This window comes from Salmo salar, chromosome 03, assembly GCF_965601325.2.
Source record: "Salmo salar chromosome 03, fSalSal1, whole genome shotgun sequence".
Taxonomy (NCBI): Eukaryota; Metazoa; Chordata; class Actinopteri; order Salmoniformes; family Salmonidae; genus Salmo; species Salmo salar.
Genome location: NC_138293.1, coordinates 72,484,677 through 72,509,620, shown reverse-complemented (window position 1 = coordinate 72,509,620; position 24,944 = coordinate 72,484,677). Strand labels below are relative to the sequence as shown.

The following is a 24,944-nucleotide window of genomic DNA, read 5'->3' as shown; positions in this document are numbered from 1 at the left end:
AAGAGTTCAGCGACTTTCAACGTGGCACCGTCATAGGATGCCACCTTTCCAACAAATCAGTACGTCAAAATTCTGCCCTGTTAGTGCTGCCCTGGTCAACTGTAAGTGCTATTATTGTGAAGTGGAAACGTCTAAGAGCAACAATTACTCAGCCGCAAAGTGGTAGGCCACACAAGTTCACAGAATGGGACCGCCGCGTGCAGAAGTCCGCAGACCATGATTTTGGAATGATTATGTTCGACGAGCAGGTGTCCACAGTTTGTCATTTAAGGGAACCTAGTCAGTTGTACAACAATGCCTTCAACTGAAATGTGTCTTGTATCTTGTTCTGATAAAGGGACATTCAAATCGACCAATGAGATCTAGAATAAGACTAGCTTGTGGCTCAGTTGATGACGATTAGAACGGTCTGGCCGGGCAGACCACTGATATGTGGGTGGCATCTATAAAAACCTGGTCTGATGAGGCCGGTGGCCCGAAACACGCAACGCCCAGGGTTGTGACTTTCAGACCAACACAGTACAGGGCAGGTGAAAAAAAAGCTCTTAAGCCTGTCTGTATGGACAACAGTCCATTCTTGAGGGTGCAGAGGGTAGAAGGCCCCCTGGAGAAACCGCTCCATCCACCCTACTTCTGTCTGTGACATTAGCCTGAGTTCTCTATATCATGCTCTTTCCTTTTCTTTCACTCTCTCTTTCCTTCTCTCTCAAACAGCCACCCACACGGGGATTACAGCTGTGCGCCGCTATGCTGTAATCGGGCTGCCCTTTAATCTTTCCTCGCTTCCATTTCTAAACCCTAATAACGCTGTGGCTGGACTAATGTGTCCGACATCAATCCCACTCCCCCTGTGGCAGCCAGTGGTGCCCTACACAGTACGGCAGCCCAGGCAGACCAAATACGCACCCAACTGAGGAAGTTCAGGTTGCATTAGTGCTTAGCACAAAACCACAACATACACACACACTATTGATTATTTAAGATGAATAAGTATGGTACACAGAGCAGTTACCACAGTAAAATCCCTTAGGAAACGGATAATACCATAGCATGGGATTAAAGCCCCTTATCAATGACACCTATAGAACTGGGAGCTACAAATGCCTAGTCAAGGTTCAAATGGAGGATTAACTGACAATCTGTTGCCAGGAGAGACTACTCGATTGAGGTTGAGAAGATGTGATGGTGAGGAGAGAAATGTGGTTGATGAGGACAGGAGAGAAAGGCCATTAACAGATAGAATGACCACTGAAACACAGAGAACCTCCTGAACATAGTTCAAAGACCAGCTTTGAGCAATTCCATTGGTATACAACAACTGAGCAGCAACTAATGCTAACATATTGAACGCAGTGTGTTTGCTAATGCCTACACCCTCTTAGAGGCTCAAGACTAAGTCAAACTAATTGCATAACCAAAACAAAAAAAGTAATTAGGAATTGTAATTATGGTTCTTTTTGAAATGCCTTTTTCAAAACACTCAAAGAATGGGACGGCATAATATATGAATAGGCTCATTTCAATTCTTTAGCTAAACCAAAACAAAATAATGAAGCATTTCCCAATGCCGTATTGTCAGCCTTTCTGACAACTGTTCCAATGTTTTCCAAAGTCTGATTAAGCATATAATAGGAGTCAATACTAAAGCACCCTCTGACTCACTCAGTTCATAAAGAGACTGGCAGTAGGCTGATAAAGCAGGTCACTTAGTTTGGAGCTTGAAGCCTTCCAGTGAAATGATATGGACGTTGTAAAGAAAAAGGAAAAAGGAAAATACTCTGCTGCATAATGACTTCAGATGGCAAAGATGTTGCGGACATTGTGCCTAGATAGACTCATCATTTGGACGAAGGGCACCTTGGTCTTTGGGGTGGGGCAGAGATGTGTCAGAGGGCATAAGCAGGCATAGCATAGGTGGGAGAGGAGAGGTATTTTCATTGGGCAGGACAGAGCAGTATATGGAGAGTGGCTAGGCTTAAAAGGAATAGTCAATCAATTATTTAAAGTGATCATGGGGAGTGGTGGGCAGTGGCTAAGGGGCCAGAGCATTTGACCCAGGCACATCAAAGACAAAGGGGGGCTGAGGAGCAGGAAGACACTCCACTCCCTGTGTGCTAACAGAAAATGATGAATGTTTTATCAAAGCCCAATCATTTATTTAAGGACAAGTCCACCACGGGAAGAAATCTAATAAGGTTTCATGGAGAAGAAAATGGGAGAAAATACAACTAAGCCCCTAGAAGTCCAAATGCCTGTAAGCAGGAGAGACCAAAACTAATAACAGGAGACAACTTCTTCAAGAAACACCAGAGAACAGTTGACTTTGTCAGATACGGTACATTTTTTTAAACATATTACCAAGCAGACATCATCTCAACATCTACTATAATAAGAAGCAATCACTTAGATAAATTAACACAGAGGTGGAAATGTCCCTTTCCCTAAAAGGAAACTTTGTGAAACTGCAAGGTAAACAAAAAAATACAGGAGGAGATTATAAATCAGCATAATTTCAATTCGTTGACATGATGTAAGAGGCTTATCCCAGACGAGATAAAAAACAACAATGCATTTATTGGAGAATTGTTTGGGTATGCTCGTTCTGTTGAAAATGAGTGAGGGTGGAGGGAGGAGTGAGGGTGGAGGGAGAACAGTGGAGGGGGGAAATAATACAGGAGGAGATCAGCACATCTATCACTGTCGGCCGGCAAAGTTAAAGCAAAAGTGGAAATCACAGGAGTTTCGCTCTCTTAAGACTTCAAGGGCACACACACTTGCTAAGGGTTGCAGGAGGGGAGGTGTGAGAGGGAGACCGAACTGGAAGGGGCTCTCTGGGCTGAGGCTGACACTTACACAGACAGGGGTTGGCACATTGGGGCTCAGTCACAATGGCAGGGGCTGACAGAGAGAGGTGTGGTACACCATGTGTCCTCCAGGGGCCTTTGGGACAGGGGTGAGAAACAGGGGTGCAGTACGTACTCACCAGAAACACCTTGTAGGCATCTTTCCTGGTGACAGGCCCCCAGCACAAGTCGGTGTCGTCGTACTTCACACTGCCAGCACTGCATGAGTGGTTACCACTACAGAGAGAACAGACAGACTGGTGATCATTACAGATCCCTTCATGATCAGATTAAATCAGTCCAAGAATAACATACGACAGGAAAGACTAGTTTACAGTGTTGCAAAAGAACATGAAACAATGATAAGAGTAATTCTGCCCTGTCATATTTAATAAAACTTTGCAGACTTGTCAGTTCCTACTACCTCGGAGCGGTTAGATTATCAGGGAGGTCAGTTCCTACTACCTCGGAGCGGTTAGATTATCAGGGAGGTCAGTTCCTACTACCTCGGAGCGGTTAGATTATCAGGGAGGTCAGTTCCTACTACCTCGGAGCGGTTAGAGTATAAGAAAAGTATCAGTAAAAGTTATATCACTGCACAAGACTTTACTGAGCTGAAGTGATGATCCAGTCTTCCTGGTGGAAAATTACACATTGTCATTCTGAGGCAATCACAAAACTCTTTCAGTGCTGCCAACAAGGTGCGGCAGACTGAGCATCAATTATGGGACATAATTATTAGAATCTGCCTCTGCCACCGAGAAGTCTGCTGTGGCAAGGCTTTACAAAGAGATACCGCTCTGCGATCTCAATCGCCTGGCTCTCCTCAGTGGCAGAGCCAGTCGGGCGGGGAGCTCCGGTCTGTGCCATAGGGTAATTCCTTTTTAAGTGTCTGTTCCACCTCACATTTTAGCTAGAAAGTTACCACGGGGCATTTCGACCCCGCTGAGTCAGAGGGGGACAAACGTATATTTTTCATGCTATTAGGTTGGTATGTTAATAGAACTTCCTCTGATGTGGTAAGTGGTTAAATTGTAATCTTGAATTGAAATGTATTCACTCACCTTCACCTTTAAAAACTAAGTATCTCTATAAGTTTAAGGATCGCATCCTCACCACATTATGTTCATAAGAAACCCCTATATGGCACTCCCAGGTCTCACTGAACCCTTAAAAAAAGTCACTGATATTCTAACGTCATTTGGACAAAATGGGAGCGCGCTTTAGTTTTTGGGGTGGGGGTCTTTGGTTGAAATTGTACTTTTTGGTACACCATGAGAAAGTCAATCATCTTTCTGTCATAAAGCTACACCAAATTGAATTGTGATCCTGACGGTTAAGGTGGTCTCACACCAGGACAATAGTTTCTCTAGAGAAGAGTCTCCCTTAGATCTGCAGGCTAAGTCATACCGTCTGAGAATGGAACAATATGGAATATGTGATGTCACCCAGCCCACCGGGCCAGTGGAGGGGACTTGTAATAAAAACCTGTCTGGGAGCCAGTCAACAAAAAGTAAATGCCAAGAGCACTGGTGGGAGGTCAGGAAGGCTAAAGGCCCCCTCATCAGAAAGTTTTACTGAGACAGGAGATCAGGGAACAGCCAAAGTGCAGAGACAAAAACAGAACTGAGAGAAAGGGATATGCTTTGTCCTGCCAAAAGTAAATGCTCCAAATACTTGGGAAAGTCAGCTGCACCCACAGTAGTCATAAAGTTGCTTGAAATCATACCCCCAAATAAGAAACCCATGAATGTAATGAATCAGCAGCAAGCTGGCTGGCTGGTCTTACCAGGCTACTTCCATTAGTGATATGGGTACAGCAGCAGCATAGATGGCCAGGTCTCCATACAGGTAGACTACCATGCAGATGTAGAACATGTTGACACCAACTGAAAGACAAAACCAAAGAGTTAAAACATGAGCAGATTATACCTGGATCTATACATAAAATGTCATAGATTATATATTTCTAGTGTATATGACATTGTTATCAATTCATCATATCTCCAAGAGAATCTGCCTACACACATGCAGGGATAGCTTAGCTAACACATTCCTCATCTTTAACAGCCGTCAGATGCCTGATTATGAAACATGGTCAATGCAACTTGTGTCAAACTTCAACAGCTGAACGTGCAGTCTCCATCAGAGGCAATCTCCTCCATCTCTACACCTCCACTCCTCCATCAATCTCCTGCTTCTCCCTCCGGGATGGCAGCCACAACTGCAGCAGCACATTTCTCCGCTCCTCCGGAAGAATATTAATCACACTAATTAAGAAAGTAATCACTTCATGATGAAAATTCTCCTCATTACCTCCCCCACACCCACCTCGCACTACTGGCCCATCCAAGCTGGCGCAACGAGCGGAGATTGAGAGCTTTCAACAACGGGAGACCGATAGCCATGGTGTGCCAGGCATCCATCATACACTGGAGTTCTCATGTGGGAGGCTCCTGCGTCCTACTGGCCCTGGCAGCCAATTCATTACTGACAGGGAAATTAGAGTGTGGAGTCCATTAAAAATCAATAAAAAGTAAGGGGTTTATAGTTTTACAGGGCTAAATTGATTCATCTGATCTGAGAGTAAAGGGATGAATGGCAACCTTCTGCTGCCCATCACACAGCCGAGCTGAGGGAAACAAGAAAAGGGACATGGAAGAGGACTAGTTGGTCCAACAGACAGGTAAGCCCATGTAGTTGTAAAACAGTTATCACCCGTTTTATGACAGGGTTGGATGGACACTTACAGTAGACTGCATTATGATATGAAGCTATATTACAGTTACTACAGTAAGTTGCTGCAGCCCTGTTTGAGTTAGTCTCTCCATCTAACAGCAGGTAAATTCTGTGGGAAAGGGCGATGACAGCAAACATTTACCTAGCTAGCACCACCACTCATCTTACTTCCATTGAGGATAATGTGGTGCTAAAGTACTGTGGGAGAGGGAACCAAAGGGCACTTTGGTAGCCAGGTTGTGTTTATTCTCTTCCAGGACCATCTGATCACATCATTGTGCAGTGGTGCACTGAGGTCATAAAACACAGGCTGGGGAAAATAAACATTGATAACTCAAGAAGACGCCAGTGTGTGTGATTACACTATACTGTACCTATCAGTATTGATCTGCACACTGATTACAGTATGAAAGTATCTCACAGGTTGGTGGGGGGGGACTCGATTCTCTCTGCATCAATTGTACACATTCCATTTTCACCTCCTTTCCGACAACCCCACTTTCAAAGGTTAGCACTGTACAGTACTCTCTACCATTCCTGCATGTCTCCATCTGGCGCTATGGAAAGAAAGCCTGTTAGAGCTTTTGCCTCAGATAGGGGGAATCAGGGCTGCCTGTGCTGCCCCTGTCAGTGAGCGATAGATGGGTGAGGACCCAGCATGACCAAGAGGATGCTGCCCTGCCAGGCTCTGTCATTAATACCTCCCCATTACCCATGGCCAGAGGCTCACACGCTTCTGCTGCAAATGACTCTTCACCTAGGAGCTCCACTCAGTCCCCTAGCGGCACGGACACACGTCACTATCCATCACCCTACTGTTGCAGACTGACAGAGGCCCTGATAGCCTCTCTAGCTGGGTCTGGAGGAGGAAGGAGTGGTTCCCAGAAGAAGAGGTACATTAGGAAGTTGCTTCCTTCCAACATCCACAGCCATTTTGTTGAATGCCAACCACGCTGGAAGCCACAGCTGTACTGGTCTCCGCTCTGCTATCGTGGAGCTTCATCAGGCATGAATGTGAATGCAAGAGCCTGACAACTAAAGGTGGTTTGTTGGATGCAACAGAAATTACTTTCCTTAGGTTTGATTTTGAAAACCCAATGGGCTTTTATTGAGTGAGATGTATTCTTTGTGCTAAAACTTGGGATATTGATCGGGATCTTGGGGTAATCATAGAGTTGAGCAGTAATAGCAGCAGGCCCTCTGAAAAGGAAAGCACATCCTTTATGTTCATATACAATAGAGAATTGAAAACTATTTTAGTTGAGGCTTATGTAATTGGGGTGGTGAGAGGGGGGGAAATGGCGGACATAAACATGTCCATTTATCTTCTAAGTGGCAGCGCTGCTCCCCATTTTGCGTTTGTCAGTGCCCCTCATAGCATACAAGTATGACATTTAAGAAAAGTCATTCAAGTTTTTTTTTTTTTTTATGTATGCATCGGTGTTAGGTACTCATTAAAGCTGGGGTTTGTAATAAAGGAGACTGGATTAGTATTCCTCTCCATGGTCTCGATAAGTCAAGGGTGGTGCATGTTATAGAGCCTGTACTTTCTCCCTCTGTTTGCCATATCCCCATACATCATCCATATCCCCATACATCACTTCTACTGCCTTTTCTACCTAGAGGGACGGTGGGCTGAGATGGGCACAGGAACACACAGACCAGCCTCTGTTGTTCACCCCCCTTTGTGATTTAGCCAAAGTCGTCTTCTAATCAACTTGCAAATTGTGGATGGGGAAGGTTACAGTAACACTACACTCTCCTCGCTGCTCCGCTGATAAACCAGCCCCCATCAAAATTCCTGTCAGTACCGGCGGGGCCGATACCCACGGTCTTATTCCAAGCTTGCTCTGCTGCTACGACAATTTTAGCTCAGGAGGAAGTCGAATGCCCTTTCATGGTGATTATTTTTCAAATACATGAAGCGGGAAAGAGAAGAAAAAAAAATAAACATTGAAAAAGAAATATTATTCCCCCACACATCCACACCAAATCTGCGCATCATGTGAAAAAGTGCCTTTCCTGCCAGTGGTGCCCAGTGCGGTCGAACAGTCCCATCAATAACCAAAACCGGCCCGAGGTAGTAAGGATTCAAGAGGCCAGCTGATTGGCTCTGTGAGCTGCCCTTCCCCAATACAGGCCTCAGCCCTTCACTCACACAACCAAGCCCATTAACTCCAACAACACATTCAATAACACTCCACTAACCAATCCCTCAACCAAAAAAATACAAGAGATTGTTTTAATGCATGACAGCTTTACCACACCAGTAAAACTCCCTGATCAGACATACCACTAATCTTATATTACCTCCCAGCACTAATTACACAAAGAAGAGTTCATATCAGCGGAGATCTGGGTAGAGAGACAAATGAGACTTCCATTATGCTGGAGTGCCATTGAGCTGAGACAAAGAGCTGCATCTCTCACTCCTCTCTCATGCGCGCTGGGCCCAGTGCCTATCTAATTCATTTCTGATTAGAGTCACTGGGCAGCACTCCCACATCACACAGAGAGATAGAGGGGACTCTTATCTCTGCCACCGATCGATACTTCCTTGTGGCGCCTCACCCGCAGCCGAGGACAACACACCAGACAGTCCACACACACAGGGAGAGGTCATCACCAAAGAGTGTTTTAACACATCAACTTTAATAGGGCTGAGAGAAAGAGGAAAAAAGAGACTGCAGCCAGAGTGTTCCACAAGGGAACAACACACTGCTTCTCTAACAGCATGTTGCATGCCTGCCTGGCTTTGTGTGAGTCAGTGAATCATTTTGTGTGCGAGTGTGCCAAGTGCACCACCTAGTGGCCAGAGCCGGATCTCAACACAGGAAGAGATCTGCACACAGGTGACATTGTCAGAGTGAAGCAGAACGGTTTGACCTTTTTATCATCAGAGATGACAAAAGCGATGCTGTTGAAGTATTGGCGCTGCAGGCATGTATGCTGCAGACTGTTGAGTCACCTACCTGGTTAATACTACTTGAGAAACAGCCCGACCTGCCAGCAGAGGAGGAGAGGGTGGGGAGGGGGTAGTGAGCGGGCCCAGCACACCGAGGAGTGTCTACTCTGACGTTGGTGAGTAATGTAAATCAGCAAGGGTGTTCTGTTTCTGGTTCAAGGTGAACATGATTCTGCTTTCAATTAGCTCATCACTCAGGCTTTAACATGTTCACCGCCGCTAGTGCAGCCTGCAGGAGGCCCACACACACCGCTGGGGAGACTAAAACAGCAGCAGTGTGATGGCCTGGGAAATACAACCATTTAGCCATATACACTGAGGGTACCAAACATTAGGAACACCTGCCGTTTCCATGACATAGGGATCATCGCTTTCACCTGGTCAGTCTTATTGACGTCACCTGTAAATCCACTTCAACCAGTGTAGATGAAGGGGAGGAGACAGGTTAAAGAAGGATTTTTAAGCCTTGAGACACAGATTGTGTATGTGTGCCATTCAGGGGGTGAATGGGCAAGACAAAATATTTAAGTGCCTTTGAATGGGGTTCGGTAGTAGGTGCCAGGCGCAGCTGGTATGTATCAAGAACTGCAACGCTGCTGGGTTTTTCATGCTCAACAGTTTCCTGTGAGAGTCAAGAATGATCCACCACCCAAACGACATCCAGCCAACGGTAGGCCAGTGGTCGAAAACGGGTCATTGATGAAAGAGGACAAAGGAGGCTGACAAATTGTACAGCGCAACAGACGGGCTACAGTTAGTCCAGTACAACATTGGTGCCCAAAGACTCATAAAAGAATGCACAACTAGTCGTACCTTGACATAAATGGGGTATGGCAGCCAACGACCTTAAAGTTCCACTTCTTTCAGCAAAAAACAAGAAACTGCGGTTGCAGTGGGCTAAGGAGCAAAAACAATGGACACTGGAAAATTGGAAAAACATTGCCTGATCTGAAGAACCCTGGTTCTTGGTGATGGGAAGACTAGGGAATGGAGAAAACCACGAGTACATGCATCCATCATGCCGTGTATCAACATTGCAGGCTGGTGGTGGTTGTGGTAGTATAAGGGTGTGGGGTGTGTTGCATGGCATACATTGGGCCCCTTGATAAAAATGGAGGAACATTTGAATGCCACAAGATATCTGAACATTATTCCCAGTCAGGTGCATCCCTTCATGGCAGCAGTGTACCCATCTGCAAATGAATTTTTTATTATCAGGATAATACCCAATGGCACAAGGTTAGGATTGTCCAGGAATGGTTCCACGAACATGACAGTGAATTCAGCTTACTGCAGTGGCCTACCCAGTCACCAGATCTCAATCCAATTGAGCATCTGTGGGATGAGATGGAACGAGCTACTAGTAGAGATCTACTACCAGCCAACTTGACACAACTGTGGGAAGCATTGGAGTCAACACGGGCCAGGAACCCTGTGGAACGCTTTCAACACCTTGTAGGACAAAAGGGGGTGCAACTCACTATTAGGAAGATGTTCCTAATGTTTTGCGCACTCAGTGTACAATTGCACCCCATTAGAGAGCTAACAGCCTCACTTTTAGAACCTAACAATGATTCCCATTTAAAAGGTTAAGAAACTGTCTCCAAATTATCCCACACAACCTTCAAGACTCCTCCATAGTTGTTAGACAAGGAGGACAGGTTTTACCATGCCCTGCACATAGCTGCATCAGCAACACTTCATTCAATAACGGAGTGTGGGTTCATCATATCCCCTCACTCAAAGTACTGAATGAGGATAGGCTCTTACCTTTGTTGAAGAACATGGAGGCCATTTGACCCATCTCTACCCTCTCCACAATGTCAAAGTGATCAACGTGTCCTCCTCCTGTTCGCTCTGTGATAATGCATGGACATGAGAACGCAGTGGTGAGTCATTCCAATCCGAGTGATTCTGATGTCATTCATTCTATAAAACATTGACATTAACCAATGACATATGGAGGATACATACAATTTATGATTGATCTGATTATGTCATAATCAACATATGCTTAAGATTTGAGACCTTCAAAAAGGAGGGACGACAAAAAAGAGAATTCCGAATCCTCCACAAGACTCAATGTTTTCACATATACACTACATGGCCAGAAGTATGTGGACACCCATCAAATTAGTGGATTTGGCTATTTCAGCCATGCTAACAGGTGTCTAAAATCAAGCACAAAGCCATGCAATCGCCATAGACAAACATTGGCACTAGAATGGCTCATACTGAGCTCTTCTATAATCGAGCTTTGTGCTCGATTTTAGACACCTGTTAGCATGGCTGAAATAGCCAAATCCACAAATTTGAAGGGTGTCCATTCTCAACATGGCGCCGTCATAGGATGCCACCTTTCCAACATGTCAGTTTGTCAAATTTCTGCCCTTCTAGAGCTGCCCCGGTCAACTGCAAGTGCTGTTATTGTGAAGTGGAAACGTCTAGGAGCAACAACGGCTCAGCCACGAAGTGGTAGGTCACACAAGATCACAGAACAGGACCGCCGAGTGCTGAAGCTCATTGCGTGTAAAAATAGTCCGTCCTTGGTGGCAACACTCACTTCGGAGTTCCAAACTGCTTCTGGAAGCAACGTCAGCACAAGAACTGTTCGTTGGGAGCTTCACGAAATGGGTTTCCATGGTCGAGCAGCCGCACACAAGCCTAACATCACCATGCGCAATGCCAAGCGTCGGCTGGAGTGGTGTAAAGCTTGCCGACATTGGACTCTGGAGCAGTGGAAACGCGTTCTCTGGAGTGATGAATCACACTTCACCATCTGGCAGTCCGACAGACGAATCTGGGTTTGGCGGATGCCAGGAGAACGCTACCTGCCCGAATGCATAGTGCCAACTGTAAAGTTTGGTGGAGGAGAAATAATGGTCTGGGGCTGTGGTTCAGTAGTCTAGGCCCCTTAGTTCCAGTGAAGGGAAATATTGACGCTACAGCATACAATAAAATTCAAGATGATTCTGTGCTTCTAACTTTGTGGCAACAGTTTGGGGAAGGCCCAATCCTGTTTCAGCAGGACAATGCCCCCAAATGCACAAAGCAAGGTCCATACAGAAATGCTTTGTCGAGATCGGTGTGGAAGAACTTGACTGGCCTGCACAGAGCCCTGACCTCAACCCCATCAAACACCTTTGAAATGAATTGGAATGACTGAGTCAGGCCTAATCTCCCAACATCCGTGCCCGACCTCACTAATGCTTATGGCTGAAAGGAAGCAAGTCCCTGTAACAATGTTCCAACATCTAGTGTAAAGCCTTCCCAAAAGAGTGGAGGGTATTATAGCAGCAAAGGGGGGACCAACTCCATATTAATGCCCATGATTTTGAATGAGATGTTTGACGAGCAGATGTCCACATACTTTTGGCCATGTAGTGTACCTTATTTTCAACACATTCTTAACACGACCTAAGCAGTGTGTCTAGTCTTCAGGAGGGATGAGGGGAACACTATACTCACGGACTGACAAAATGGGCTTCATCTCTGGCTCTGATCGTCCCTGGACATCATCATCCGAATAATCAGAGGTGGAGTCGCTGTCTTGGACCTGAAGATGAGGGTGATGGAAAGAGGATAACCAGCCTGCCTCCACCCAACACTGACTTCACTCCTAATCTATTGCTCAGTGCCAACAACAGTCAGTTTACAACCTATTAACACTGTGTTTTATTTACTGGACATGTGACGTGGAGGGGAGCAGCATCTGGAAATTGTCTGGAACAGCTGGAATATGCCGGGGAGGATGAGGGAGCTTTCCCCCTCATATACAATAGATATGAGCGCCTATCTGACACCCTCCCATAACTCTTCATCTACCAAATTCACTACAGATTTATATTAATTAATGCTCAATTACCAATCGACATTGAGGATGTCATTATCAGTTGAATTAACAACAGCAGCTACAGTTGGTTGGGAAGGGTGTGGGAGAGACTAAGAAGTGGGTGGCTCACTGGAAGAGAATATGCCAGCAACAGAAACGAAGCATCTATCATCAAAGTGACAGAAGTGGCCTTGGCTGAGTGAAAAGAGCAGATCTATCCTATTTCTCCGTCACATCCGAGAGATGCTGAGTCAGTCCCCCCCAAAATCAAACTAATACACTTTTATGGGACTTTCTCAGAAAATGTCGGCCAGTATATCACTTTAAAGGAACGGCTTAATTTTTTTTATGTGCTTCATTCGAGCGGAAAGAAATAAAGAATGTTCAAGGGTAAACATTCCCACTCTGTGCCTCCCTTCTTCCCATTATGTGGGAGGAAATGTTGGAGGAAGACTAAGTGAGCCATGAATCAAGGCCATGGGGTTTGGGGCTCTGTCAAAGCCAGACCCAATGTCCTTACGCTCATAACTCCTCCAGTGGAAACCTTGGGCATTAGGCAAAATGACTTGCTGCTTTTCTGTAAAAAATATAATGAACTCCACCAGTTCCATCAATCTCTGCACGAGATGACTTTCCCCTAGTATTTAAAATGACTAAAGTAACAATGATTCAAAACTAAATTGCCCCCCCAGTGAGTCAGTAGAGGACACTACAAGGCTTGTTTAATCACAGATTTGTGGGAGTGGCAAGCGCTCCATTCCCCATATTATTCTTTAATGGTCTATTGAGCACCTTGAGGTTACTCTTCCTGTAAAGGTGTTGAGGTTTAAGGGGTAGTGAACTAGTGAATCTGGGCCTTCACTTGATGAGTAGGGGGTCACTGGAAAAGACAGTATGTTTGAGTGTCGACTATCACTCTTCCTCCATTACTTCCACCTGTTGGTTATTTATATCTGCTAACTCGCCTCTTCCTGCTCCCTCCTCTTCCAGCGCAGCTGAGCGTTGGCCGCTGCCATGGCCTCGATCACAAACGTAGTGGTCATGTAACTGATGAAAATTAAACAAAGTGGGTTCAGAAAAATATATTCAGATGACAAAAACTAGCCCTAAAGAGACTACACATATTATGAACTGAGCATAACAATGTTATACAAATGTAGAATTGTATGATCCATTGTCAACAACTGTCATAGAATATCATTGTGTTGTATTTGTTGTAGTTTGTGACCTTGCCTAACTGCACACTATCCTTGGTGATAAAATTGGATCTCTAGATCTCAACCATCTAAAAACAAAGCAATATAAAAACATGAAACTGTTAAAAGGCACAGTGTATATTTAAATCCACATCACAAAGCTAAAGTATTGACCTCTGATCTGCATCTCTGTGTGTCCACTGTCTCCCCTTTTTCCTCATATACTACCCTAATGAAACACATCCTACATCATCAACTTCCTCCTGCTGACTGACACGCTGCATCAACTCATCTGCAACTCCTCCTGTTCTGGTTGTTCCCTGCAAGATTACTGACACGCCTCATCAGTGGCATCCCATATGATAGGGAGGTCAAGGTGTGGAGGATAAGGATTAAATATGGTGAATTACTCTTGTGCTATGGTGTGCTTAAACTAAAGTGAGAGCTGGGGAAGTGGATGAAAGGCAACAGTTGTGGAAATGAATGGAAAGGCAGTGAGCCTACGAGGAACTCGCCTCATAAACGCCAGGAAGGAGATGAGCGCCAGGCTGACCGCCCAACCTGCTTGGGCAAAGGCCTTGGGCATCGTCAGTGCCCCCGTGCCCACGATCAGATTAAACATGTACACCAAGCCCACCTGCAAAGACACAGAACAAGAAGTTAGACCAAGGGAGTGCTCTATTAGAGGGGGTCGTTGTCTTGGGGGTCCACATGAGGCCAGTACGTCTGGACGATCCTGTTTACTGGACATTATCCTCCCTTCACTTAACGTAACACCACACTCTGGTCAACGGAGTGAAGTTTGAACCCTGGAAATCATGCGACAGTTTAGCACGGGTGTAAAGAACAACATGTTGACCTCACATTGCCAAGTTGCAACGCACTGGTCAACTGAAGACATTATCTTGATCTTATTCAAACACTGTCCTCAGCTGTGGACTATTACAGTCCCATCTAGCAGTAAAGACGTAGGGCTGACACCGTGACATACAGATAGACCAGTGAACAGAAGGTCAGATCACTAAAAAGCCCTTATCCCTATCCATTCCTTCAGTCCGTTAATATTTCATCTAGAAGGGGCACTTTAACCACAAGACAACTAGCCTTAAAACAGCTGAAGCAGACACAGCCATGCTGATATCAGTCCCTGCAGAAACTTGTGACATACCTAGACAGGCCTCACAATAATGCTTTGCTAAACAGAATTTATGGTTTGGGTCATCAAAGTTCATCAGTGGTAGCCTTTTTCACTGCCTAAGCATTCCTTCTTCCTCTTTTCAGTGTCCTGACTAGATGAGTAACCACCGCACGTGCTCCCCACAACATTTCTGCTCTACATCACTATTGTATAATTTAAAGATGTATTAAGTTTTGTTTGTTGATTTGAAAAACAAGAGCACATTCCATATTCACAGATGTGGCAGACAAATTATAGAATAAAATATCAAACAAACAAATTTGCAGCAGCACTATCAGTAATCGTGTTAGACATTTCCAGCTGTAGCGGAGACAACAAGTAAATAATTAGCTTTAGAGCAACTTACACTTCCTGTACACACACACACACACCTTAAATCACCCCATTCACTCTGTCCAGTTTGAAATATAGTTGAGTAGTGGAGACCAGAGTCTATCAAACTTGGGTTGTCTCTTGCGGAGGTCGTAAGTGAGCTTTTCAAGAGGAAGAAAGTCAACAATCTGGTCAAGCCACATTTTAAAATGCAGGGGAGGAATTAGAAGCCCCCAGCAGGAGAATACATTTTATAGCAAAGTATGTGATAGTCTTAAACAAATTCTCTCTGTCTGGATCAAGAACAAAGTCCTGCTGAACATTAAGATAGAGACACGAGTTCATATCAAACTGTACATGCAGTAGTATGTATAGATGACCAGATCTCTCCATAACTCCAAAATACATGCATATAAGTTCTACCAACAGAGGTACATATTTTACAATAAGGAAAACTCTGTATTCATTCTATGGAGTCTCACTGGGGTGTAATACAATTTGAACAAAAATGTGTAATTATATACTTTCATTTTTATATTAGTAGAGGACCAGTATACCCTGTCGCAAACCTCTGCTCATAACTCACTGATAATCAGACAAAGGTCCTTTTCACAGATTATTTTAAGAGTAAGGAGGAACCCACACTCTCGTATAGGAATTTATAGATATTGGAGATTTTGCCTTTGATGGATTGTGCTGTAGCAAGAAGGGTCTCAACTTAATTGAGATGAGCTCTAAACCTCCCCTTGGAAGAGAATGAGGAAATTAAGTGTCTAATTTGAAGATATCAACAACAAAAAATGTGCACATCGAATTCCCTGCAGAGCTCTTGAAAGGATTTCAGTGTAGTTGCGTTCTGATGACAGGTCTGAATAGGTCCTGAGAGTATGCCAAAGATGAAAGTTGCATCACTCTGGGCTTTGGCGAGTCTGGGTTGTTTACTATAGGCAAGTGAGAGCATATCTGGGAGGAAATGCCAAGGTATTCCTTGCAGTCCTTCCATGCTAGTAGGGTGTTGTAAAGCAAAGGTTTTGGGTATGTTCCCCACATCACTAAAGTCATTAATGAATATAATTGAGCTTAGGAGAAATGAACCACGGGATTGGGCCTCTATCTGAATCCACATTGAGTCTTCTCTGTCTGTGATCCATGTTAACATGTTGCTGATTTGGTCAGACCAGTAGTACAATTGTACATAATGTTGCTGCTACCGTCTCGTACGACCAAAAAGAGCTTCTGGACATCAGTACAGTGATTACTCGCCTTGAATTGGATGAATAATTTTTCTTTAATGAGTCGGACGAGAGGGATTTACTCCAGACACCCGAACATACCCTCATCCCCGTCATTTGCAGGAGAAAGACAGAAGAGGTATAGCGGAATGAGATCGGGGTGCCTTGTGAGGATCCGCCGAAGAGTGGCTAATCTGCCTCCTATTGGCCAACGTACAATTGCTGGATAATTCATTGGACGAACTAAAAGCACGTATATCCTACCAACGGGACATTAAAAACTGTAATATCTTATGTTTCACCGAGTCGTGGATGAACGACGACATGAATAACATTCAGCTGGTGGGTTATACACTGTATCGGCAGGATAGAACAGAAGCCTCTGGTAAGACAAGGGGTGGCGGTCTATGTATATTTGTAAACAAAAGCTGGTGCACGATATCTAAGGAAGTCTCTAGATTTTGATTGCCTGAGGTAGAGTATCTCATGATAAGCTGTAGACCACACTATCTGTATTTTTTTGTAGCTGTCTACATACCACCACAGACCGATGCTGGCACTAAGACAGCACTCAATGAGCTGTATACCGCCATAAGCAAACAGGAAAACGCTCACCCAGAGGTGGCGCTCCTAGTGGCCAGGGACTTTAATGCAGGTAAACTTAAATCCATTTTACCTAATTTCTACCAGCATGTTAAATGTGCAACCAGAGAGAGAAAAAAATAAAAAAAATAAACTCTAGACCACCTTTAATCCACACACAGATACGCATACAAAGCTCTCTCTTGCCCTTCATTTGGAAAATCTGACCATAATTTTATCCTCCTGATTCCTGCTTACAAGAAAAAATAAAAGCAGGAAGCACCAGTGACTCAGTCTATAAAAAAAAGTGGTCTTAGTAGATGCTAAACTACAGGACTGTTGTGCTAGCACAGACTGGAATATGTTCCGGGATTCTTCCAATGAGATTGAGGAGTACACCACATCAGTCACTGGCTTCATCAATAAGTGCATCGATGACATCCCCACGGTGACTGTACGTACATACCCCAATCAGAAGCCATGGATTACAGGCAACATCCGCACTGAGCTAAGGGTAGAGCTTCTGCTTTCAAGGAGCGGGACTCTAACCTGGAAGCTTATAAGAAATCCTGCTATGCCCTCCGACGAACCATCAAACAGGCAAAGCGTCAATACAGGACTAAGATCGAATCGTACTATACCGGCTCCGACGCTCATCAGATGTGGCAGGGCTTGCAAACTATTACAGACTAAAAAGGGAAGAACAGCCGAGCTGCCCAGTGACACAAACCTACGAGACGAGCTAAATTACTTCTATGCTCGCTTCGAGGCAAGAAACACTGAAACATGCATGAGAGCATCAGCTGTTCCGGACGACTGTGTGATCACGCACTTCACAGCCGATGCGAGAAAGACCTTTAAACAGGTCAACATTCACAATGCCGCAGGGCCATACGGATTACCAGGATGTGTACGCCGAGCATGCGCTGGCCAACTGGCAAGTGTCTTCAATTACATTTTCAACCTCTCCCTGTCTGAGTCTGTAATACCAACATGTTTCAAGCAGACCACCATAGTCCCTGTGCCCAAGAACACCAAGGTAACCTGCCTAAATGACTACATTTACATTTTAGTCATTTAGCAGACGCGCTTATCCAGAGCGACTTACAGTAGTGAATGCATACTTTTTATTTGTATTTTTATTCTCCATACTGGTCCCCCGTGGGAATCAAACCCACAACCCTGGCGTTGCAAACACCATGCTCTACCAACTGAGCCACACGGGACTGCCAACCCATAGCACCTCAGGTCTGCAGCCATGAAGTGCTTTGAAAGGCTGGTCATGGCTCACGTCAACACCATTATCCCAGAAACCCTAGACCCACTCCAATTTGCATACCTCCAACAGATGATGCAATCTCTATTGCACTCCACACTGCCCTTTCACACTTGGACAAAAGGAACACTTATGTGAGAATGCTGTTCATTGACTACAGCTCAGCGTTCAACACCATAGTGCCCTCAAAGCGCATCACTAAGCTAAGGACCCTGGGACTAAACACCACCCTCTGCAACTGGATCCTGGACTTCCTGATGGGCCGCCCCCAGGTGGTAATATTATGTAACAACACATCCCCCACGCTGATCCTCAACACGGGGGCCCTTCAGGGGTGCATGCTCAGTCCCCTCTGTACTCCCTGGTCACTCATGACTGCACGGCCAGGCACGACTCCAACACCATCATTAGGTTTGCCGATGACACAACAGCAGTATGGCCTCATCACCGACAATGATGAGACAACCTATAGGGAGGAGGTCAGAGACCTGACCATGTAACGTAAGGACAACAACCTCTCCCTCAACATGATCAAAACAAAGGAGATGATTGTGGACTACAGGAAAAGGAGGACCGAGCACGCCCCCCTTCTCATCGACGGGGCTGTAGTGGAGCAGGTTGAGAGCGTCAAGTTCCTTGCATCCACATCAACAAACTAACATGGTCCAAGCACACCAAGACAGTCGTGAAGAGGGCACGACAAAACCACTACCCTCAGGAGAGTGAAAAGATTTGGTATGGGTCCTCAGATCCTCAAAAAGTTCTACAGCTGCACCATTGAGAGCATCCTGCCAGGTTGCATCACTGCCTGGTATGGCAACTGCTCGGCCTCCGACTGCAAGGCACTACAGAGGGTAGTGCTTACAGCCCAGTACATCACTGGGGCCAAGCTTCCTGCCATCCAGGACCTCTATACCAGGCGGTGTCAGAGGAAGGCCCTAAAAATTGTCAAAGACTCCAGCCACCCTAGTCATAGACTGTTTTCTCTGCTACCGCATGGCAAGTGGTACCGGAGTGCCAAGTCTAGGTCCAAGAGGCTTCTAAACAGCTTCTACCCCCAAGCCATAAGACTCCTGCACATCTCAAACGGCTATTCAGACTAATTGCACTGCCCCCCCCACCCTTTACACTGCTCCTACTCTTATCTATGCATAGTCACTTTCATAACTATACCTACATGTACATATCTCAATTACCTAGACTAACCGGTACCCCCTGTATATAGCCTCGCTATTGTTATTTTACTGCTGCTCTTTGATTATTTGTTACTTTTATTTATTATTTTTGGGGGGGTATTTTTCTTAAAAGTGCATTGTTGGTTAAGGGCTTGTAAGTAAGCATTTCACTGTAAGGTTGTATTCGGCACATGTGACAAATCCAATTTGATTTAAAGGCAGGGAAGGGCAAGACCACCCTTAGATTCAGGTTTCGATAGCGTGGAGAACTTGATTCTAGGTTTTTTATTGCCCCATATACACAACCGTTCAAATGTTTTGGGTCACTTAGAAATGTCCTTGTATTTTTTCTGCCTCGAAGGCCAGCATCCCGGAGTCGCCTCTTCACTGTTGACGTTGAGACTGGTGTTTTGTTGGTACCATTTAATGAAGTTGCCAGTTGAGGACTTGTGAGGCGTCCGTTTTTCAAACTAGACACACTAATGTACTTGTCCTCTTGCTCAGGTGTGCACCGGGGCCTCACCCTCCTCTTTATATTCTGGTTAGAGCCATTTTAAGCCTGTAATCAAACCCACAAATGCTGATGCTCCAGATACTCAACTAGTCTAAAGATAACCAGTTTTATTGCTTCTTTAAATCAGGACAACAGTTTTCAGCTGTGCTAACATAATTGTAAAAGGGTTTTCTAATGATCAACTAGCCTTCTAAAATTATAAACTTGGATTAGCTAATAATGTGCCATTGGAACACAGGAATGATGGTTGCTGATAAAAATGTGCCTCTGTATGCCGATGTAGATATTCCATTAAAAATCAGCCATTTCCAGCTACAATAGCCATTTACAACATTAATAATATCTACACTGTATTTCTGATCAATTTGATGTCATTTTAAATGGACAAAAAAAAAAGTGCTTTTCGTTCAAACTTTTGAACAATAGTGATGCGTTGGTTGGTTGTTTTGAAAAATGAAACTGAGATAGCATGGAAGCATCTGAAATAAATAGTTCAATCTAGGGAGTATGTTGATATGATAACATTGATTCTGCTGACTAAGCTAATTGGGAGGGAGATCCAGGTTCGGAGGTCATTCTTGATTCGATCCAGGAGTGGTAGTTGAAAAGGCAATTCAGATCTGATGTTACAAAGATTCCAAGGTATTGAAAGCCTGTGTCTTCCATTGGAACAGGCAGAGTGTCTTCATAGAGCTGGTAAGATTGAGAGGGCAAACAATGGATTTATTCAAATTGATCTTACATCCTGAAAACTTGCCGTACTGAGAAATTGTGTCTGAAATGGAAGGGAGGAATTTCTCAGGATTGGATATGTAGCGTAAGACATCACCCGCTTAGAGAGAGGGGACAGCGAGCATCCTTGTCTTGTGCCATATCCCACTCGGGAGCCCGATGCTTTCTCAGCATCCAGTGAAGCCAGCAGTACAAGGGTCTTCCGTGCGTTTAGTTACTCTATAATATCAAAAAGACGGCGAATGTTATCAGAAGAGTACCTGTTTCTAATAAATCCAGTTTGGTACACTTATTATTTTGGGAAGAAGAGTGTTTAGTCTTGTCGAGCAGTATGGTAATTATTTTGTAGTGGCCAAAAAGCTTTGTGGAACTCTGGGAAATCTGTTTGGGCCTGGGGATTTGTTAGGTGGCATGAAGATAACTGCCGCTAAGACCTCCTCGGGAGTGAAAGGGGAGTTGAGATCTTCTTGGTTCGTCTCAGTTTTGGTAGCGAGATTCCCTCTAGGAAGGAATGGAGTTCTGCATCTGAATGTGCCCTTTCAGAAGCATATACATTTGTAGTAAAAATTATGAAACGTTAAATGTATCTTATTTGGATCATATGTGACCTCGTCATCTTCTGTTCAGATGGCCATGATTGGTATGCAATATCTCTCCGAGTATAGTCCAAGTTTAGTTTTGCTTTAGCTGCTTTAAGTTGAATCCAGGAGGCGCTGACTGGAGCTTGTTTATGTACTTCCAGTTCCTTCTCAAGCTCTAACCTGTGTGCTTTCATTGCTTTTTTCTCTGAGGAATCATATACAATCAGATGACCTCTTAGGGTGGCTTTGGCAGCGTCTCACATTTGGCCGGAGAAACAGGAGTCTTTGTCTTGTGTGTAGTTGTCTATCCATGTAGTGACCAAATGTATGGAATGCTTCATTTGATAGCATGGAGGTGTTAAATTTCCAGCTCTTTGATCTCGGGATGTTTTTACAGAGGTCAAAGCGGATGCGGACAACGGCGTGATCTGAAAGTGCTATGGGTCCGATTGTACAAGAGGCAGAATTCATGAACATTTTAGGGATAAAAATGTAATCTATACGAGAGTAGGTGCACATCACTATTTTAAATAATTTTGTCACATATTGTGTGGACTTTGGACTCATACAGGTAACTTGAACTAATTTAGCCTAGATCATTTTTCAGCATTTGCTATCCATTATACATTTGTCAACCTCTCTTCAGAATTTACAGCACACTTAAAAGTTACACATCAGAAAATGTTGATTTGAAATTTTTTTTCGACATCAGAGCAACCTTGAGGGAATCTTATTTGAGTAAGAAAATTATGTTCATATGATAGGGAAGATATAAAAACCTGTCAGAGACCACATCCAACTGACAATCTCTTCAGAAAAAGAAATATTGGAACAATGATGTAAAAAATAACTGATGATGGAACAAGATGGAGGGAAAGTTGGAATATCACTAACGACATTACAGTTAACTAACATTTACACTTAATCCAGTATAAACTAATATATACAATATATATACACTAGAGACTAAATTCACAAATTCTACAGCACAATGGCAGAGTCATGTCTTAAGTGTAAAACTAATAATGACTCAATAATCCATGCTTTCTGGGAATTATATAAAGTCTGGAAGTTGTGGGCGGAGCTAGAAAGTTGATTGTCATAAGTATTACAATGTAAACTTACTTTTAATCCTTCTGTCTGCATATTTTAAGACATGACATAGGGGGATGTAGTGAGACACCCAATAGGCTGGACAATTCTCTTCTCATCACTCAAATTTCAAAAAACTTTATCTGAAGACTTGTAAATCAAATCAATACGTCAATCATTAACACATTTTTTTTTTTAAATCGAATTATTTATGTAAATATTGAAAAGGCATGGGCAACAGAGAAAAACAAATTGATACAATTTCAGGCCAAGTGGCAAACAATAATACAGGCACTAAGGATGGGGGTGTGAGCATGCGGGTCTGGGCAGATGAGATGTAGTCATTGTTTGTGTGTGTCTGGAAGTTGTTGTTTGTATGTATAAGTTCGTATATGGAGTGACATTTGTTAGGAGTGACATTTTACAAAAATATTGTAAAATAAAAAAATGCACACCAAATACCTGACATGAAACAAGAGAATGAGCATAACACTGCAGGGTCTAATACTGATACTCACATACGGGGAGTAGAGCTCCCCGGTCTCTGTGATGCCTCCTGCCATGATGGGCACCAATACTGGAGATCACAACCTGGAAGATACAGTAATGGCAAATCCTAAATCAAATTATTGACAAAAATGTGTCCTACCAATCACATAATGTTTCACTTTCATAGATACCGCTTTTATACAAATCTAGTTTCTGTCAGGAAAAATGCAGAACACCTTGTGAGAAAGCAAATAGCTAGCTAGCACTGCTAACTATTCCATGCCATCACACAAGTGATGCATTGTCTTGAGTAGTTGGGTAAGGCCATTATATCTGCTGCTATGTGGCATAAATGTATTGCACTCACTAGATAACGTCAATTACGCTAGCTAACATTAGTTGGCTAACAATAGGGCAGGTTGTTTAGCGAGCTAACTGAGTTACAGCAGTAAGTAGCTAGCACTGTCTAGAGACACATTCTCCAGCCTAACGTTACTGTAGCTAGTACGATAATGTGTACTGTAGCTAGATTTAGTATGAGCGTTGAACTGGTTATCTAGTTACGTTTATCATCTCTAGACAGTGTTTAAGCACTTGCAACAGTATTAACAAAGTCAAAGTAAGATGTAAACAACACGCACCTGCGTTCAGTGAATCTTTTTCAGGGTAATTAAACCAGAAAACTAAATTTCAAGCCAAAAGACAGCGAATGTCAATAATAAATAACTCGTGCAGAAAATAAACATCCTCCGCCAATACACTTTACATACTATCTCATGCACATTCAATGACTGTGTGCACAACAGGGGTGTAATCATTACCCAAACAGTTGCAAAACGAGAGTTTCTATTGGACAAATCAAGGTAGGACCCTCCTCCGATTCGTTGCGTTTGCTTCCGTTAAAGAAATGTTTTGCAACAGAATTGGCGTAATGAATACATCGTAAAAATGTATGAAACAAAAAATGTGCTTTTGGTCTTAATTTAAAGTTAGGCATGTGGTTATGGTTAAAATGACATTTTAAAAATAATTTTAGGGTTTTATCTAGTATTTACTAGGTCACGAGACGACAATTCTGAACGCCACAGTGAGTCATATCAAAGATTATGGATATACTGACAAGAGACAGGTCTCTCCGCCCTAACGATTGAGACGATGTCCATAAAGCGGCACGGTGGGCTGTCTAGCGGCCTATTTTCTTTGCATTGGTGGATACATGTGATTATTGTAATCATATTTTTAAAATTCGATGACTATAGTTGACGTCAAATGCCTGTATTAAATGGAGAGATATGCTTCTGCCGCGTTCAAAACTAACTGGGAACTCGTAAATCTCTGACTTCCGTGCGTTCAAAAGAACTGGCAACTTGGGGAAAAAAAACGAAATCCGACTGGTCATCCAACTCTGAATTCGAACTCGTGCCGCTTTCTAGAGCGCCGACGTCATGATTTGACCTCGTATTTTCCGAGTTCCTATTTGTTTTGAATGCGGCATAAACTAGACTCGTCATGCTATGAATATGCATAGCTGTTTCGAGACAACGCCTATATAAAGTGATTTTTCGCAAAGTTGCCGCGATGTCATGTCACTTATATCAGTACACTCGTAACAACTTAAGCATTACGAAACTTCTATTCGGTCAAATAAACCTTATGGATCCACTAAGCCATTCATTTTTAGGTTGGCCAAATTCGACACTCATTGGTAGGCGAAAAAATGCCACCTGCTGGAGGGAGACAGATTTGCCTTCTATGCTTCCTCTCTGGTCATATAATACATACCGGATGCTTCAGATCCCGGTCAAAGATGTCACGTTCTTATTATGAGGAACACCAAAGATAGGCTAAAACTGAAATTCCCGATCACACCTGTAGGCGATGTCATGGCGAAGTTGGTTAGCTAAGATCATGCGTAGAAACACGTCATTGGGTCTAACGGTCTCTCGCGCCGTACTGCGCATGTGCAAGCCGTCAAATCAAAGGCATGTATAATATATATATTTTTTTTAACTAGACAAGTCAGTTAAGAACATTCTTATTTGCAATGACGGCCTAGGAACAGTGGGTCAACTAGCTTTTTCAGGGGCAGAACGACAGATTTTTACCTTGTCAGCTCGGGGATTCGATACAGCAACCTTTTTTATATAACCTTGTATATAAAGTTGTTTGATAACGAAAATGAAAAC

The 24,944-nt window shown here is 43.7% G+C and overlaps 1 protein-coding gene across 2 annotated transcripts in view; it reads right to left on the bottom strand.

The window, feature by feature from the left end:
• The window catches only part of LOC106601442 (putative sodium-coupled neutral amino acid transporter 12), a 79,388-nt gene extending 54,722 nt beyond the window's left edge, over positions 1-24,666 (bottom strand). Inside the window, exons 1-8 of one of the 2 annotated variants that reach the window (XM_045720271.2) lie at positions 24,541-24,666; positions 22,788-22,860; positions 14,091-14,212; positions 13,345-13,426; positions 12,016-12,103; positions 10,318-10,404; positions 4,633-4,732; positions 2,984-3,080 (exon numbers count right to left, since the gene is read on the bottom strand). In XM_045720271.2, coding sequence (XP_045576227.1) covers positions 2,984-3,080; positions 4,633-4,732; positions 10,318-10,404; positions 12,016-12,103; positions 13,345-13,426; positions 14,091-14,212; positions 22,788-22,832 — 621 coding nt within the window. In that variant the 5' untranslated portion in view covers positions 22,833-22,860; positions 24,541-24,666. Of the gene's footprint in view, positions 1-2,983; positions 3,081-4,632; positions 4,733-10,317; positions 10,405-12,015; positions 12,104-13,344; positions 13,427-14,090; positions 14,213-22,787; positions 22,861-23,399; positions 23,587-24,540 lie in introns of those variants that run through there. The other variant, XM_045720270.2, reaches the window with a different exon arrangement.
• Between the last annotated feature and the right edge of the window lie 278 nt (positions 24,667-24,944).